Below are 14,755 nucleotides of genomic sequence, written 5' to 3'. Positions count from 1 at the left end.
TTAAATCCATACCCACATGCTTTTAAAGCTGAAGTTTCTGACTGTATGCAAATTATTTTCCAATACACAAATTAGCCAATTTTTCTTAAACCGTTAGTGGGACACAAGTTCCTTAAGTTTTTTCCTTAGCTGGTGGCAACTCTAGAGCAAGTATCATTTCTCATCTAAACTGAGAGTGTGGTCACAACATCATCCCACATATCTCGCCACTCCCTATGGTCACTATCTTTCATCAAGGGTGATGTGTGCACAGTTCCTGTGGCCATGGATGATAGTCAAGTGGCAGCCAGCAGGAACTGAGGTGACATATGACCAGGTTTGCATGAGACATGCCATGAAAAATGTCCTGGTGTTCTGCTCAAGCCCCAATTTCACTAGAACCAGGATAACCCCAGTAAACCAGGATGTCCAGCCATTCCATCCCCAGTACTTTTCAAAGGATAGATAATGTTTTCATAGATGTAGATAATGTTTTCATAATGAATGATTTTTCACTGGCAACAATGGGGTTAAACTAGGCATCATGGGATAGGGAGTGGAAATAACATGTTGTGAACAGACATTTTAAACAAAGCTGATCACTCAGTTTGTGGAGACAGCTGGATTAGGCTGCATGTTTACCATATATTTTGTTTGGAAAATTTCTCCCTAGCTCAATATCAATCCTCAAAAATGGCACTGGCAGATCCAATTGTCATACTGCTGCTATTTGTGGTAACTTCTGTTTCTATTCTATTTGTGAAAAAGGGCTGGAATAAGAGAGCCTGCCTGAATTTCCCCCCAGGACCACGACCTTTACCCATCCTTGGAAATCTACACCAGCTAAACCTGAAGAGACCTTACCGAACTTTGCTTAAGGTAACACTTTCAAATGCGATGGACTGGGCAGGTTGTACTTGATCTCATTGTTGTAAATGGCAGATGGAACAATGCAAGCTAGGTAAAATGCAGGAGTCCCCATTTTTAGAAGCAGTGTGCACTGCGAGGGGAAACTCTTAATGCAGACAAAGCGAGGGTAGCTCATCTGAAGAGCAGGGCTGGTGCAAGGATGTTTCGCGCCCTAGGCGAAACTTCCACCTTGTGCCCTCCCCTGTCCCTGAGCCCCCACCCTGAGCCCCCCTCCCACGGCAGCTCCCCCCCTCTGCTCTGAGGCTACCCACCTACAGCAGCTTCCCCACCCCCCACCCTCGGCCCTGAAGCACCTCCCCCGCCCCAGCTCACCCCTGCTCCTCCTCCACCCCGAGCACGCCATCACTGCTTCACTTCTTCTGCCTCCCAGGCTTGCGGTGCCTAAGCTGATTGGTGCCACAAGCCTGGGAGGTGTGAGAAGTGAAGCAGCTCACCTCTGCTCCACCTCTGCCCTGAGCCGCCCCCCCCCCCACTTGACGCAGGCAGCCCTCTCCACTCTCCCCTGCCTCAGCTCCCTCCGCCTAAATGCTGGCGGCAACCGGGGTGGCCGAAGATCCGGCCACCACGGTCGTTACCGAAGAAAATGCTGCCCCCCAAATCCTAGTGCCCTAGGTGACCGCCTAGGTTGCCTAAATGGTTGCACCGGCCCTGCTTAAGAGTTAGCTAGTCAGTGAGGGACTGATCACTGACTTACCATTGACTTCAGCCTATCTGGGATTGGGCCCTTCAGTCTGGAATTGTATGAATGTTTATCTAGAACTTTGATCTGTGCTGGACTTTGCTCCACATATCTTAAAGCAGCGCTGCACAAGCCTGTCGCAGGTCACTGAGAGAATGTGGCAGAAACATTCATTAATGATAATAATTAACAATACTTGTAGTACAGGCCGAACCCGGGCTGAGGAGTGGGGGTGGACATGAAGGAACCATGCAGGGAGTGCACTTATCCTGCCTGCCATGGAGCCCTGCCCCATGTAAGCCCCATACCTGCAGCAAGAGCAGGTTGGCCTGGCTGGGGATGAGCACCCCAAGGGTTCTGCCTCACACAGGGGTGCTGTGTAAATGCCCAGGGGGGAAAACTAATCCAATGTTTGATTTGTATGTATGTTTATCAGGCCTATCTAGAACTTTGATCTCTGCTGGGCTTCACTTAACATATCTTAAAGCAGCACTGCCAAGCCTGTCACAGATCACTGAGAGAATGGGACAGAAACGTTCATTAGTGATGATAATTAACAATACTTGCAGTACAGGCCAAACCGAGGGTGGTGGTGGACATGAAGGGACTATGCCAAGGGTGCATTTATCCTGCCTGCCATGGAGCCCTGCTCCATGGGACCCCCTGCCTGCAGCAGGAGCGTGTGGGGCATGGCTGGGGATAAGCCCCTCTGGGGTCCTCCTGCCTGACGCAGAGGTGCTGTGTAAGTTCCCTATAGCTTTTGGGCACTTTCAGACACTGAGCTGAAGTGGTCTCTGAAGAGTCTCTCCATGCCCTGCGGGTAAAGACTAATCCAGTGTTTCTCAAGCAGCCACGAGGAGGTTTTCCTGTGGCCTTGACAGCCTCCTAGGTGGTGATGGGGGAGTGGGAGATGGCAAAGCATTGGCACAGCCCTGGAGATGGTGGTGGGAGGGGGACAACGCTGCAGGAGGAAGGTGAGTTCTCTTCTCTATCTATGGGGGTTTTAGCCCTGGGCTGGTTGGGAGGTGAGCTCCAGCAGCAGGACTTGGGGAGCCTGGCTGTGCAAAGCGGGGCTCCAGCCATAGTGCTTCAGGTGCCAACTCCCAGCTTCTGCTCCCATCTCTGGGCTCTGGCCGCTGGCACCAACTCCAGCCCTGGGTTCCAACCCCAAACCGTGGTGGTGGCTGCTGGCCTTGGCACCAGTCCCTAGATGCACATTCCAACCCCCAGCCCTGGCTTCTGACCCCTGGCACAGATTCCTGGCCCTGGCTGTGTGTCAGCAAGCACTGACCCTGGGCTCCAGCAGACGCTGGCCCTAGGCAACAATCCTCAGCCCCAGTTGCATGGCAGCGAGTGCTGGTTTTGGCATAGTGGTGGCGGGCACTGAGCCCCAGCTCTGGCCATGTGGCCCCCAGCTCCAGCACCCAGGTCTGGGATCTGGCTGCATCACAGTGGGCACTGGCCTCAGACTCCAGCCTCTGGCCCCAGCTGTGCAGCTCTTGCCAAAGATCCTGGTTCTGGCCATGAGCACCGATCCCTGGGCCCGGCTGTGCAGTTTTTGCTCCCTGGTCCAGGAAATGCCCCAGCCCTAGCCATGCAACTCCTGCCCCTGCTCCGGGCTCTCTCCTCGGGCACTGACCCCATGCCGCATTGCAGCGGGTGCCAGTGTTCATTCCCTCTGAAGCATCTGGCACTGACCACTCTGCTGCAGCCATGCAGCTGCAGGGTTCACCACTCACCTTCCTCGCCCCTACCCTACTGCCTTCATGGCCCTGCATTCATCCCTCCATCATCCCATGCCCCTGCTGCTTCCTCTAGCCCACATCCGACCCACTGTGGTTCCCTGCTGACAAATGGAACCGAGTTCAATAAAGAGCAACAGAAATGACTAGAGGTCTGGAAAACACATCATAAAAGGTGAGACCAAGGAAGGTTGGTCTGTTTCACCAAGGGAAAGTTAAGAGGTGACTTGATAGTTTAGGAGGTAGGTATCTGACAATAGGGGGTCCCTGAAGCTAGCCGACAAAAGCATAATGAGATCCAGTAGCTGGAAGACCAAAAGTATAACCAGCTTCAAAAAAGAATTAGATAAGTTCATGGAGGATAGGTCCATCAGTGACTATTAGCCAAGATGGTCAGGGATGCAACCCTATGGTCTGGGTGTTCCAAAACCTCCAACTGTCAGAATATGGGACTGGATGACCAGGGCAGGATCACTCAAAATAGCCCAGGAATGTTCATTCCCTCTGAAGCATCTGGCACTGCCCACTGTTAGAAGACAGGACATTGGGATAGCTGGAGCATTGGTCTGTCCCAGTATGGCCATTCTTCAGAGACCGCCCCTGTGCTGAAGAGCTTATATTAGATAGACTGATATGGTCACATCTCATCACTTGCCTTTTGCTGTATCCAATGCTCCATCCTTCATTGTCTATTTGAGCCTTATCCTCCAGCAGGATCTGCTAGCACAGACCCCTATGCCTGTGCAGTCATGCAGAGGCCAATGGTACGTAGATTTTATGGCCCTTGAAGCAAGGTCTATTGTTATGTTCTGTGTTTGTACAACATCTAGCACAATGGAGTCCTGGTCCCTGACTGGGGCTCCTAGATGCTACGGTAACACTGATGATAAATAATAATAATGAGAGTCCATGTAGACAGAAGGCTCTGCCCAAGTAGCTTTCAAAGCAAGATTGGAGCCATAGATTGTCAGCTATTCGGGGACAGCACTGTGTATTCTTATTTGTCTGCATAACACGGAGCATATATTTGGCGCTATTCATAAAGTCAACAGTCAGAAGCCCATCTACAGAAAAAACACTGATTCACTTTGACCTTGAAATAAATTTACAAGGTGAGAACTATGCTCAGTAAAGTTGGTCTTAAAATAATTTATTGTTCAATCTTTGATCAAAACAAAAACAAAATAATGTTTAATGAAATTCTGAAAAATGTCAATAAAAATAATTTTTGTCAAATTTGTGTGTGTGAAAAGGAAATAAGTTCTTGTTCAGCTCTACCGTTCAGTATATTCTGTTAACTGATATTATGTAGCCCATTATTTCTTCTGTAATTGCTGTATGCAGGTAGAAGTGGATATAGGTAATCCTTTACAGAATTCCAAAGGAGCCAAGCAGTGTCATTTGTAGAGCCTGTTCTTTTTTTTTTTTAAACAGGGTTACAAAACTAATGCATTTACATAGTCAGTTTGTCATAGACATTAGTGCAAAGCCTGGTCCCATGTTTCAATAAGTAGGACTTGGAGACTTGTCTTCAATTCCCTGCTCTGCCAAAGACTTCCTGTGTGACCTTGGGCAAGTCACACTGAGGGTACCTCAGTTCCCTGCCTGTAAAATGGGCTGATAGCACCTTCCTACCTCACAGGGGGCTGTGAGGGTACATTAAAGATTGTTTCAGTGGGCATTGGACACACTATATGTACTCAACATTCTTAAGCTCTGTGGCCACATTGTAGCAAAACTGAAACCCTTACAATGCTTTTTCCAAACAAAATAAACAGCAGCAGGAGAGCAGCAGTGTGTCTTACTGTCTCTTGTCCTGATGCTGAACTGGCACTTGCTCAATCAGTGATATTTGCAGGCAGAAGAAAAAGACATAGCTCTAGCTTGTATATTTTAAAATCAAATTGAACCCCAACACTTGCTATAACAGTAGCATGGAAACGTATAATGCTTTTTTCGCCCCTCCCTATATTTAAGCTTTCTGAGAAATATGGCCCAGTCTTCAGCATTCATATGGGACCCAAGAATATGGTGGTGCTGTCAGGATACAAGATGGTGAAGGAGGCTCTTGTGAACCAGGCAGATGCGTTTGCAGAAAGGCCCAGAATCCCAATATTTGAAAAAATTGCAAGAGGAAATGGTGAGATTTCTTTTCTCTCTGACCAAATGACAAAACTGACCATTGGAAATATTCTTCTTTTGTCAGGGATCTGTTCTGCAGGGCTGAGAAATCGGAATAGTATGGAGAGCATACATTATCATTTGTATACTTCCATGCGGCAGTTTTGTTGCTGCCAAAGATAAGACCATTGGGGACTCGATACATAAATGTTACAGGAGATAGACATAGGGGCATTATTAAATACATGGAGTAAGTCCCTCCCTGTCTTTGAGTGAAAGATAGAGACATAGTCAATGTAATGTCAGGTATCAAAACCAAATCTGAGGTGAATATAAAGGAGATGGAAGACTCGGCAAACATCTCATACTCTTTGGAAACATCAGGTGGAAACACTGCACAAAACCCAGGCAAGTTATAGCAGTTCCAATAAAACTCAAAGAAAAAGAAATTAGGTGTACCCACTACTGCCTGCCAGCACTGCAGAATGTGTACGCTAAACAAACGTACTTTCTTTTTCAATAACTCCGGAGGCAACAGAGTGCCTGAGTTTTGTAGAGTTGCATGACTCAACAGGTTTGCAAGAACACAGCAATTTTCTCTGACTAACCAGCTGAGGCTGCTGCCTGTAAATCTCCTATGATAACTCCCCATTCAAGACTTCCTCTCTGAATTCACCTCCTTTGTCCTGGCTTTCCCAGCATCCTCCCAGAACCTGCTTTCTCTTCTTAACAGGCCAGCTCCTGCTCCAGGCTTCCCTGATAACCTTGCACTGATCACGCCACCTCTAAGCTTCACCCAATATCTTCCTTGGTGGCTGAGTACCCTCCTCACTCCCCCCTTCTTCCTATGTGGCCCCAAATGCTCCCTACTTGCAGCTGCCATCCTCACTTGCCACCATCTTAGGTGTTGCAAACAGAATGCAACAACACCTAACTCTTAGTCACCTAGAAAATCACAAGAACAGCACTGCAATCCACAAAGCCTGAGTCAGGCATGTCGGGTCCCTATACAATGAATGGGAAGAACTAGGCACCTAACAACTGATTCACAAAAGCCAGCATGCTAGGGAGAGAACTGCCTAAATAGGCCAATGGGAGATGCTGATGTGAAGGGTGCGTTCTAAGCCCAGCCCCCTCACTGAGATAGGGTCCTAAGTGTGGGCGGCAGGGAGACATGTGGCTCTGCTAACAATCCACAAGCAGAAACCCCTCTCCTGGAGTCAGGCAGCTTAGATGTGTAACTCAGTATTAGGTAAAAACAACGAGCTATCCTTGTGGCACCTTCGAGACTAGCAAATGTATTTGGGCATAATCAAGTTACTTTTTGTGCATGATTAATAATTATTTGCTGTGGTCTGCTCTGAAAATGTAACCTTTGGCATTTGGGAGGCTGAGCGTTATGGAAGTTTATGTTTAGTTGAGGCTAGCTGCTCATATTCAAACTAAGGAATGATATTGTCCCTGTTAAAATACATTTACTTGGAGGTTTGTTTTGTTTCTTTTGTGGGGGGTTCTCTTGCACTTCAGGTATTATTTTTGCTCATGGTGAAAACTGGAAAGTGATGAGAAGGTTCACTCTCACAACCTTACGGGATTTTGGTATGGGCAGGAGGACCATTGAGAACAAAATCCTGGAAGAATGTGATTATCTGATAAAGGATTTTGAATCCCACAAAGGTAAGCACGTGTTGAGTTTCGTAGTGTAACACTGGTAATCGTTCAAAGTCCTTAACCACATCTGGACCTGTGAAGCCCCCTTTCTCCCACCCTCATGGAGTCATCTCACTTGGAAATTAACTCAGTCATGGCTCTTTTGCCTTTTATTCTTACTAACCAGAACTTAGGGGAGGAGCCTGAACCAATGGAGCACATTGGTGGCTGTGTGAAGGGGCAGGAGGGGAAGGTGCTGGGGGGATTAGTCTAATAATAATGGGCCAGTTCCTCACTGAGGCAAATCTCAGACTGACTCTCAGGGAAGATTGACCTGAGGATCTGACATAAGGGAAAGGTGTAATGAGCTTTCCTTCTCTGTCCACCAGCAGGACCTCTGCTTAAAGAAGCCCAGAGATTGCTCCTTCCTATTGCCCCAAGGCATGCAAGTCATCCCAAAGGGGGAAGAGGAGGTCTGTTATTTCAATGGTTTCCAGTACAAAACCCGTTGGATACCAACAAAATGATGAATGTTGCCATTTAATGCTTTTCAGGAAGCTCCTTTGACACCATGAAAATGATGAATGCTGCCGTTTCCAATGTCATTGTGTCGATAATGCTCGGACACAGGTTTGATTATGAGGATCCAAAATTTCTCAGGCTTATCCATTTAATTAATGAAAGTGTCCGGCTTTCTGGGAGTCCCATGGTTACGGTAATATTAGTTAGTCTGCTTTATTTCATGTCCATTTTTGGGATTTCAAAATATTTCCAAAAGAAAGATCCTAATCACAGATTAGCCAATAGCACGTTCATTAGAACACTCAACTTGGGTGTGGGAGATTCAGGCAAAGCAGACATTTGAACCTGTCTCTCTCATATCCTGCATGAATGCCCAAAACACCGGGCTATTGGCTATTCTGGGGAATTGTTTATCCCCGCTCCCCCAATTCCCTTGAAACTTGGCAAAAAATTCCAACCTGGAGCTGTGAAACCTTTCCTGTTGAAAACGTCATCAAAAGAACCTGCATCTTTGAAACATTCTAGTTTCAGTGAATTGGGATTTTTCTGATTAAACCATTTCATCTAAAACTTGCTGAGCAGCTTTAATGTTTCTAAAGGAAGCAGCGCCAGATGCTCCAGAGGAACAAGCAAGAAACCCTTATGACGAGCAATGGTGGAATAACCTGCCTACAGCAAATAACCTGTCCATGGAAAATTCTGCCCATAATCCTCACCACCATCAGTTAGTTGACTGGCTTGTGCCCTAAGTGTGAGACATAGCTGCTAAAAGGCCGGTGACTGGCCTACACAAGCTCTCGACCATTGCTATCATCAGCACAACAGCACCAGTGGCAGCGACACCATAAAGTGTTAGAGTAAAAAGGTTATAGACACACCCCAGCAGTCTAGCTAGCTTAACCATCTGAATGTAAAATTATAGTTGTTGCCCTACATCTTCAACAGCCATATGAAGAAGAAGAAGAGTTCCAAGAGTTGTTTCATTGACCCCAGTGGGAGTTCTGCATGTGGAAGGCTTATAGAAATGGGCTCTATTATTTACAAGGCCATGTTTATCATCTCAATATATGTTACTGTAAAGCCACATATTGATCATGAATGATTCCTTAACCATTATAATCTGCATTCCCTTTGGCTAACTGTGCTATTCCCTTCCTTTAGCTGTTCAATATGTTTCCTGCCCTTGGGTTCCTACCAGGAAATCACAAGACAGTCTTTAAGAATCTGGAAGAACTGTACTCCTTTACTCAGCAGACTTTCATCGAACACCTGAAGCAATTAGATCCCAATGACCAGAGAAGTTTCATTGATGCCTTTCTCATCAGGCAGCAGGAGGTACCGATGGGCTAGGGAAGAGGGGAATGTGTGTATGTGTGTGTGGCTAATGCAGATTTTCCCTGATTGCCAATATTCTTTAAACATTCACTGGGAGTTTTGTACTTGCAGGAAAAATCTAATCCCAATACTCATTTCAAAAATGAGAATTTGCAAAGCCTTGTGAGTAATCTGTTCACAGCTGGGATGGAAACAACTTCCACCACACTCCGCTGGGGCCTTTTGCTTATGATGAAATATCCAGCCATTCAGAGTAAGATTTCTGAACCTTTTGACTACTCATCATTTCTTTTGCTCTACTCTATATGTACTGAGTGTGCTTTTGGACAAGCTATGTCCACGTCTTGCCAGCAAGTTAAAGAAGTATGGGCTGGATGAATGGACTATAAGGTGGGTAGAAAGCTGGCTCGATCGTCAGGCTCAACGGGTAGTGATCAACGGCTCCTTGTCTAGTTGGCAGCTGGTTTCAAGCAGAGTGCCCCAAGGGTCAGTCCTGAGACTGGTTTTGTTCAGTATCTTCATTAATGATCTGCAGGATGGCGTGAATTGCACCCTCAGCAAGTTTGCAGATGACACTAAACTGGGAGGAGTGGTGGATAGGCTGGAGGGTAGGGATAGGATACAGAGGGACCTAGACAAATTAGAGGATTGGGCCAAAAGAAACCTAATGAGGTTAAAAAAGGACAAGTGCAGAGTCCTGCACTTAGGATGGAATAATCTCATTCACTGTTACAGACTAGGGACTGAATAGCTAGGAAGCAGTTCTGCAGAAAATGACCTGGGGGTTACAGTGGATGAGAAACTGGATATGAGTTGACAGTGAGCCCTTGTTGCCAGGAAGGCTAATGGCATTTTGGGCTGTATAAGTAGGGGCATTGCCAGCATATCGAGGGACATGATCATTCGACATTGGTGAGGCCTCATCTGGAGTACTGTGTCCAGTTTTGGGCCCCACACTGCATGAAAGAGGTGGAAAAATTGGAAAGAGTCCAGTGGAGGGCAACAAAAATGATTAGGAGGCTGGAGCACATGATTTATGAGGAAAGGTTGAGGGAACTGGAATTGTTTAGTCTGCAGAAGAGAAGAATGAAAGGGGATTTGATAGCTGCTTTCAACTACCTGAAAGGGGGTTCCAAAGAGGATGGGTCTAGACTGTTCTTTGTGGTAGTAGATGACAGAACAAGGAGTAATGGTCTCAAGTTGAAGGAGGTTTAGGTTGGATATTAGGAAAAATGTTTTCACTAGGAGGGTGGTGAAGCACTGGAATGGGTTACCTAGGGAGGTGATGGAATCTCCTTCCTTAGAGGTTTTTAAGGTCAGGCTTGACAAAGCCCTGGCTGGGTTGATTTAGTAGGGAATTGGTCCTGCTTTGAGCAGAGGGTTGGACTAGATGACCTCCTGAGATCCCTTCCAACCCTGATATTCTATGCTTCTATGATTCACACACATACAGACACCACAGTCCTCGCCCATGTTCAAATACAAGACCTCTGGCATGATGTCATCCCTCACACTAGGGAGAAAACAGACTCAGCTGTCATGAAAGTAAAGGGAATTTTTTATTGAGGCTGCTGGACTCAGAGAGGGCCCTGCAGTTTTCCCTCGGACTAAATCACTCTTTGCTGCCTCATGTCCCCACACAGGGTCTCCCTAAATCCTGGACTGCAGTAAGGATGGAAGGGACCACAGTGTATTGTAAACCTCAAGAGCCTGATCAAAGCAGATGTGGAGCACACTCAACTCTCATTAATCAGCAGAATCTGAGGATGTTTAGCACCTCACAGGGTCGATCCCTAAAAGCAAAGGCCCTACCCTTTGCACTGAGACAGTACCTTCTCTGCACTCAGTAGGTTACTACTATTCACAACTAGAAGAGGCACGCTTACCTCTGCTCCCAAATTACCCGTCTGAGCCTTCTTCCATTTCAGCCTTGGTAACTAAGGTTGTCAGCAGCAGCATTTTAGAAACAAGATGTTTGTGTCCTAAAGGGTTTGGATTATATTGTTTAGCAGGTGTCAGGTGTATGTTTTCTTCTCTGTGTCTAGTTTCTCATAGGAGTTCCCACCACCATAGTATCTGAGCACCTGCTTTCACTCTCTTTTAATTGTTCAGAAAAAGTGCATGAAGAGATCGAAAGAGTTATAGGATCTGCCCAGCTTCGTTATGAACATTGGACACAAATGCCGTATACGGACGCAGTCATCCATGAAATTCAGAGGTTTGCTAATATCCTGCCAATGAGCTTGCCTCATGAGACTACTGAGGATGTCAGACTTAATGGATATGTTATTCCTAAAGTAAGTTTTTTTTTAAAGAGGTACTTTAATTACCAGGACCTTCAAACTCACCAATTAAAACACAATAACAATGGATTATTTAAATTCCTCCAGACCAGAAATCACATGACCTTATGCACCTAAATGCCATGGTGATCAGTAGGGATTGAACCTTGGGGCTTCAGCTTCAAAAGTACTAGCCCATCTAACTGCAGCTAAAGGAGTTACTCTGATAGCTCTGGATAAAGTAGAAGGCCGTTCTCCTCACTGGGGCTAGCACAACCCTAGAGAGACACATGTGAGAAGGGAGAATATTTTTTGAATATTTCCTTTTCTCTTTAACTTAAGAGAACTAAAGATGTTCTCTCATGAAACTGACAGCAGATTGAATTCTCTGTGAGCACTTTGGCTTCACATGTGGTGATGAGTACACTGAAGCCAAGTCCTTCTCAAACAACAGCTTCCTCTCCAACACAGTCAGTTCTGGCTCATAGGGCAGGAAGACAGACACTTCTGGCAGCATTCTTGACTTAATCTGGACAACTCCCATCCACAGACTAATCAAACTTTAAACTTCTTAGCAGCTGAGCTCAGATAAGGCAAACCACAAAGTAACACATGCAGTGGTATCTGCAGTGCTCTGGTTCAAACCTGTGACATGCTTATGGGAAAGAGGGCAGGGGGATGCTGTCCTGAGAGTTTGTCAACTGTGACAACATGAAATATTAACAAGGGAGGGTGGGAAGTGGAAAGAGCCTTAGCTCTGGGCACCCCCAGAGGGGAGATATCTGCAGGATACTGGTCCTCGGTCAGATCCTCAGCTGGTGCAAATGAACTGAGCAGAGCTATGGGGTGAAAGTAACTTACAGGACTTTCCAATACTGCTGGAGTCCTGAGGGGGGCATGGCCTCATCCAGAAGAGGCATGGCTTCATCCAGAAGAAGCGGTGCCACTCAAGATTTAAAGGCCCTGGGGCACCGGCTGTGGCTGGGAGCCCCAGGGCCTTTAAATCAACCCGGGGCTCCCAGCTGCAGAGGTGGCTGGGAGCCCCCGGGGCTGAGCTTTAAATCCCAGCCCCAACCTGGCCGCCGGAGTCACGGGCGGGATTTAAAGGGCTCTGGGCTGCCCACAGCTGTGGGAGCTCTGAGACCTTTAAATCCCAGCCTCAGGAGCCACAGGAGGGATTCAAAGGGCTCTGGGCTGCTCGCTGTGGTGGAAGCCGGTGCGGTCTGGCATAGTGTACTGGCTCTTGCTGGTACACCGTACTGGCTTACTTTCACTTCTGGCAGAGCTATGCCAGTTTACACCAGCTGATCATAGAATATCGGGGTTAGAAGGGACTTCAGGAGGGCATCTAGTCCAACCCCCTGCTCAGAGCAGGACCAACCCCAACTAAATCATCCCAGTCAGGGCTTTGTAAAGCCTGACCTTAAAAACCACAATGAAACCTGATGATCTGGCCTGTTATCTTTCTGAATGAAGCTCACAGTTTGTGGTCAATTTGATATTTTTATTAGAGCTGGTAGAAAAATGCAATTTTTAAATTATTATTTATTTTAAGGATTTTATTTTTAATTGAGGGTTGGTTGTTTTTGATTGTTTTTTTCTCTCCCAATTTCATAGAAATTTCCAGGAAATAACAGAGAAGCTGTTTCTCAGTTTAAAATAATTTTTCATTAAAATTTTCTATTTTCAAAAACAGTTCTTAGTAAAAGTGTTGGTTTGGGGAAAATTTTGCCAAAAATGGAATTTGCCATTTTTGTTGTTGAAATCAGAGTTCAATGGAAAAGTTTTGAATCTTCTAATTTTTATTTTGTGATGATTTTTAGGGTACTTATATCATCCCCTTACTGGCCTCTGTGTTGTATGACAAGACTCAGTGGGAGAAGCCTGGAGAATTCTGTCCTCAGCATTTCCTCAGCACAGATGGAAAGTTTGTGACGAATGAGGCATTCATGCCTTTTTCAGCAGGTAACTTTCCTTCAAGGACAGCAGTTTGCCTTCGCCTTGTATCTTCCCCCTTCTGAAGCATCATGTTGGATCTCAGTCTGCATTCAAAGAAGGACTGGGTAAAACTCTCTCAATGCTGCTCCGCAGGTGGCTAGACAGATACACTCCTTGTCTCTGTGGGTTGAGTTTGATACTTCTAAGCCCTGCTGAGTAAGAGACATGAAAGGACTAAGCATGAAAATCACATTGTTTCCAGAGATGAACCAAAATCCAGAACCAGACACTCTGAAATCTTAGAGGCTGTGGACTCTGGACCCTGAGCCAAAGGAGAGCAGGAGATGGCTCGTGTCAAAACCCATCATTGCCAATCCTCGAGCAAGTGAAAATGGCCCTTAGAGACAATACAGTGTGCTCCCTTCCGACCTTTAGGCTGTTCAGGAGGTTCTGTCTGTCGCCTTGCATATAGGCACTAGCTTGCCTGGATGACCTTATGGTCTGGTGGACTGAGCAAGGTACTAGGAATGGGGAACTTTTGATTTCTAGTCCTTCCTTGGACCTTTACATCCAGTGTGACCTCAAAGAAGTCACTTAGCCACTTTATACCATAGTTTCCCATCTGTAAAATGGAGGTGATAACACCAGTCTTCTAATTGCTAAGCACTTATCTACAACTCTTTCCTAGAGTTAGAACTCAAATCTGTTGTGTTGCTGCTAATTTTGAAATCCTTCCATCCCTGGTTAATTTCATTACAGGTCGGAGGATCTGTGCAGGCGAGACTCTTGCCAGAATGGAGCTCTTTCTCTTCTTTACAAGCCTCCTGCAGAGGTTCACTTTCCATCCTCCTCCTGGAGTTACCAGCTCAGATCTGGACCTCACCCCAGCAGTTGGGTTTACCACGCCCCCAATGCCCCATAAGATCTGTGCTATGCCATGCAGATAAACTACAGCTTCTTGGGAAAGTCACACAAACTCAACCTCACTTCATCCTACTGCTTATTCTTCCCAGATACAGCCAGCTACATGTGACCTATCTTTATTTGCAGTATCTATGGATATCTTAATAGTATTATACTATATGCTTTGGGAACCACTGTAACCTGCTAATTTCTACCAGAAAACAATAAAACATATATAACTCCTGCAATGTTGTGAAAGATCCATTTCCAACCCTGAGTACATGGCCATATCTTCAAACCAGCAATCATCATTGCCCAGAGTTGTAGTTATTATTCAGCCATTTTTAAATATTTCACCCCAGTCCCAAGTGTAACTGAATATCTTGCCCCTAGGCTGGAATGCCTGGGCCCAAGACAACCCTGATTACAAGATGAGCCCAGCCAAAGAGGAATCAGGTGATTCTAATATAAAGGCAGCAAGATGTTGTAGTGGTGCCTGTTGTACTTTGTCTGGAAGCCAGCTGGGGCTGGTGGAAGCAGCTGCTCTGAGAAGCAAGTTGGGCTTCTGCAGAGCCCTAGCCAGATAAAGCCTGTGACTGACTGTTAAAGAAGGGAAAACGAACTGAAAAACTGTGTGTATGTTTGAGTTGTGGTTTTTTGACAGACTGTTGCCA

The 14,755-nt window shown here is 46.2% G+C and overlaps 1 protein-coding gene across 1 annotated transcript; it reads left to right on the top strand.

Annotated features, from left to right (window-relative positions):
• Nucleotides 1–672: 672 nt before the first annotated feature.
• On the top strand, nt 673–14,206 carry LOC115648100 (cytochrome P450 2K1-like). The gene is made up of 9 exons (XM_030555238.1): nt 673–858; nt 5,308–5,470; nt 6,979–7,128; nt 7,656–7,816; nt 8,785–8,958; nt 9,070–9,211; nt 11,071–11,255; nt 13,064–13,205; nt 13,938–14,206. The coding sequence occupies exons 1-9, from the start codon at nt 673–675 to the stop codon at nt 14,123–14,125; spliced, it is 1,491 nt and encodes a 496-aa protein (XP_030411098.1). The 3' UTR covers nt 14,126–14,206.
• Nucleotides 14,207–14,755: the final 549 nt, after the last annotated feature.

The sequence above is a fragment of the Gopherus evgoodei genome, chromosome 3, assembly GCF_007399415.2.
Source record: "Gopherus evgoodei ecotype Sinaloan lineage chromosome 3, rGopEvg1_v1.p, whole genome shotgun sequence".
NCBI lineage: Eukaryota > Metazoa > Chordata > Testudines > Testudinidae > Gopherus > Gopherus evgoodei.
Note: the sequence above shows the minus strand (reverse complement) of the source record. Positions and strands in the feature narration are given on the sequence as shown.

Bases quoted from the DNA above. Each gene is read 5' to 3' on its own strand.
- LOC115648100 (XM_030555238.1), top strand. From the start codon at position 673: ATGGCACTGGCAGATCCAATTGTCATACTGCTGCTATTTGTGGTAACT. The intron at 5,471-6,978 runs GTGAGATTTCTT...CTTGCACTTCAG, and splicing joins AAAAATTGCAAGAGGAAATG to GTATTATTTTTGCTCATGGT. The intron at 7,817-8,784 runs GTAATATTAGTT...CCCTTCCTTTAG, and splicing joins CTGGGAGTCCCATGGTTACG to CTGTTCAATATGTTTCCTGC.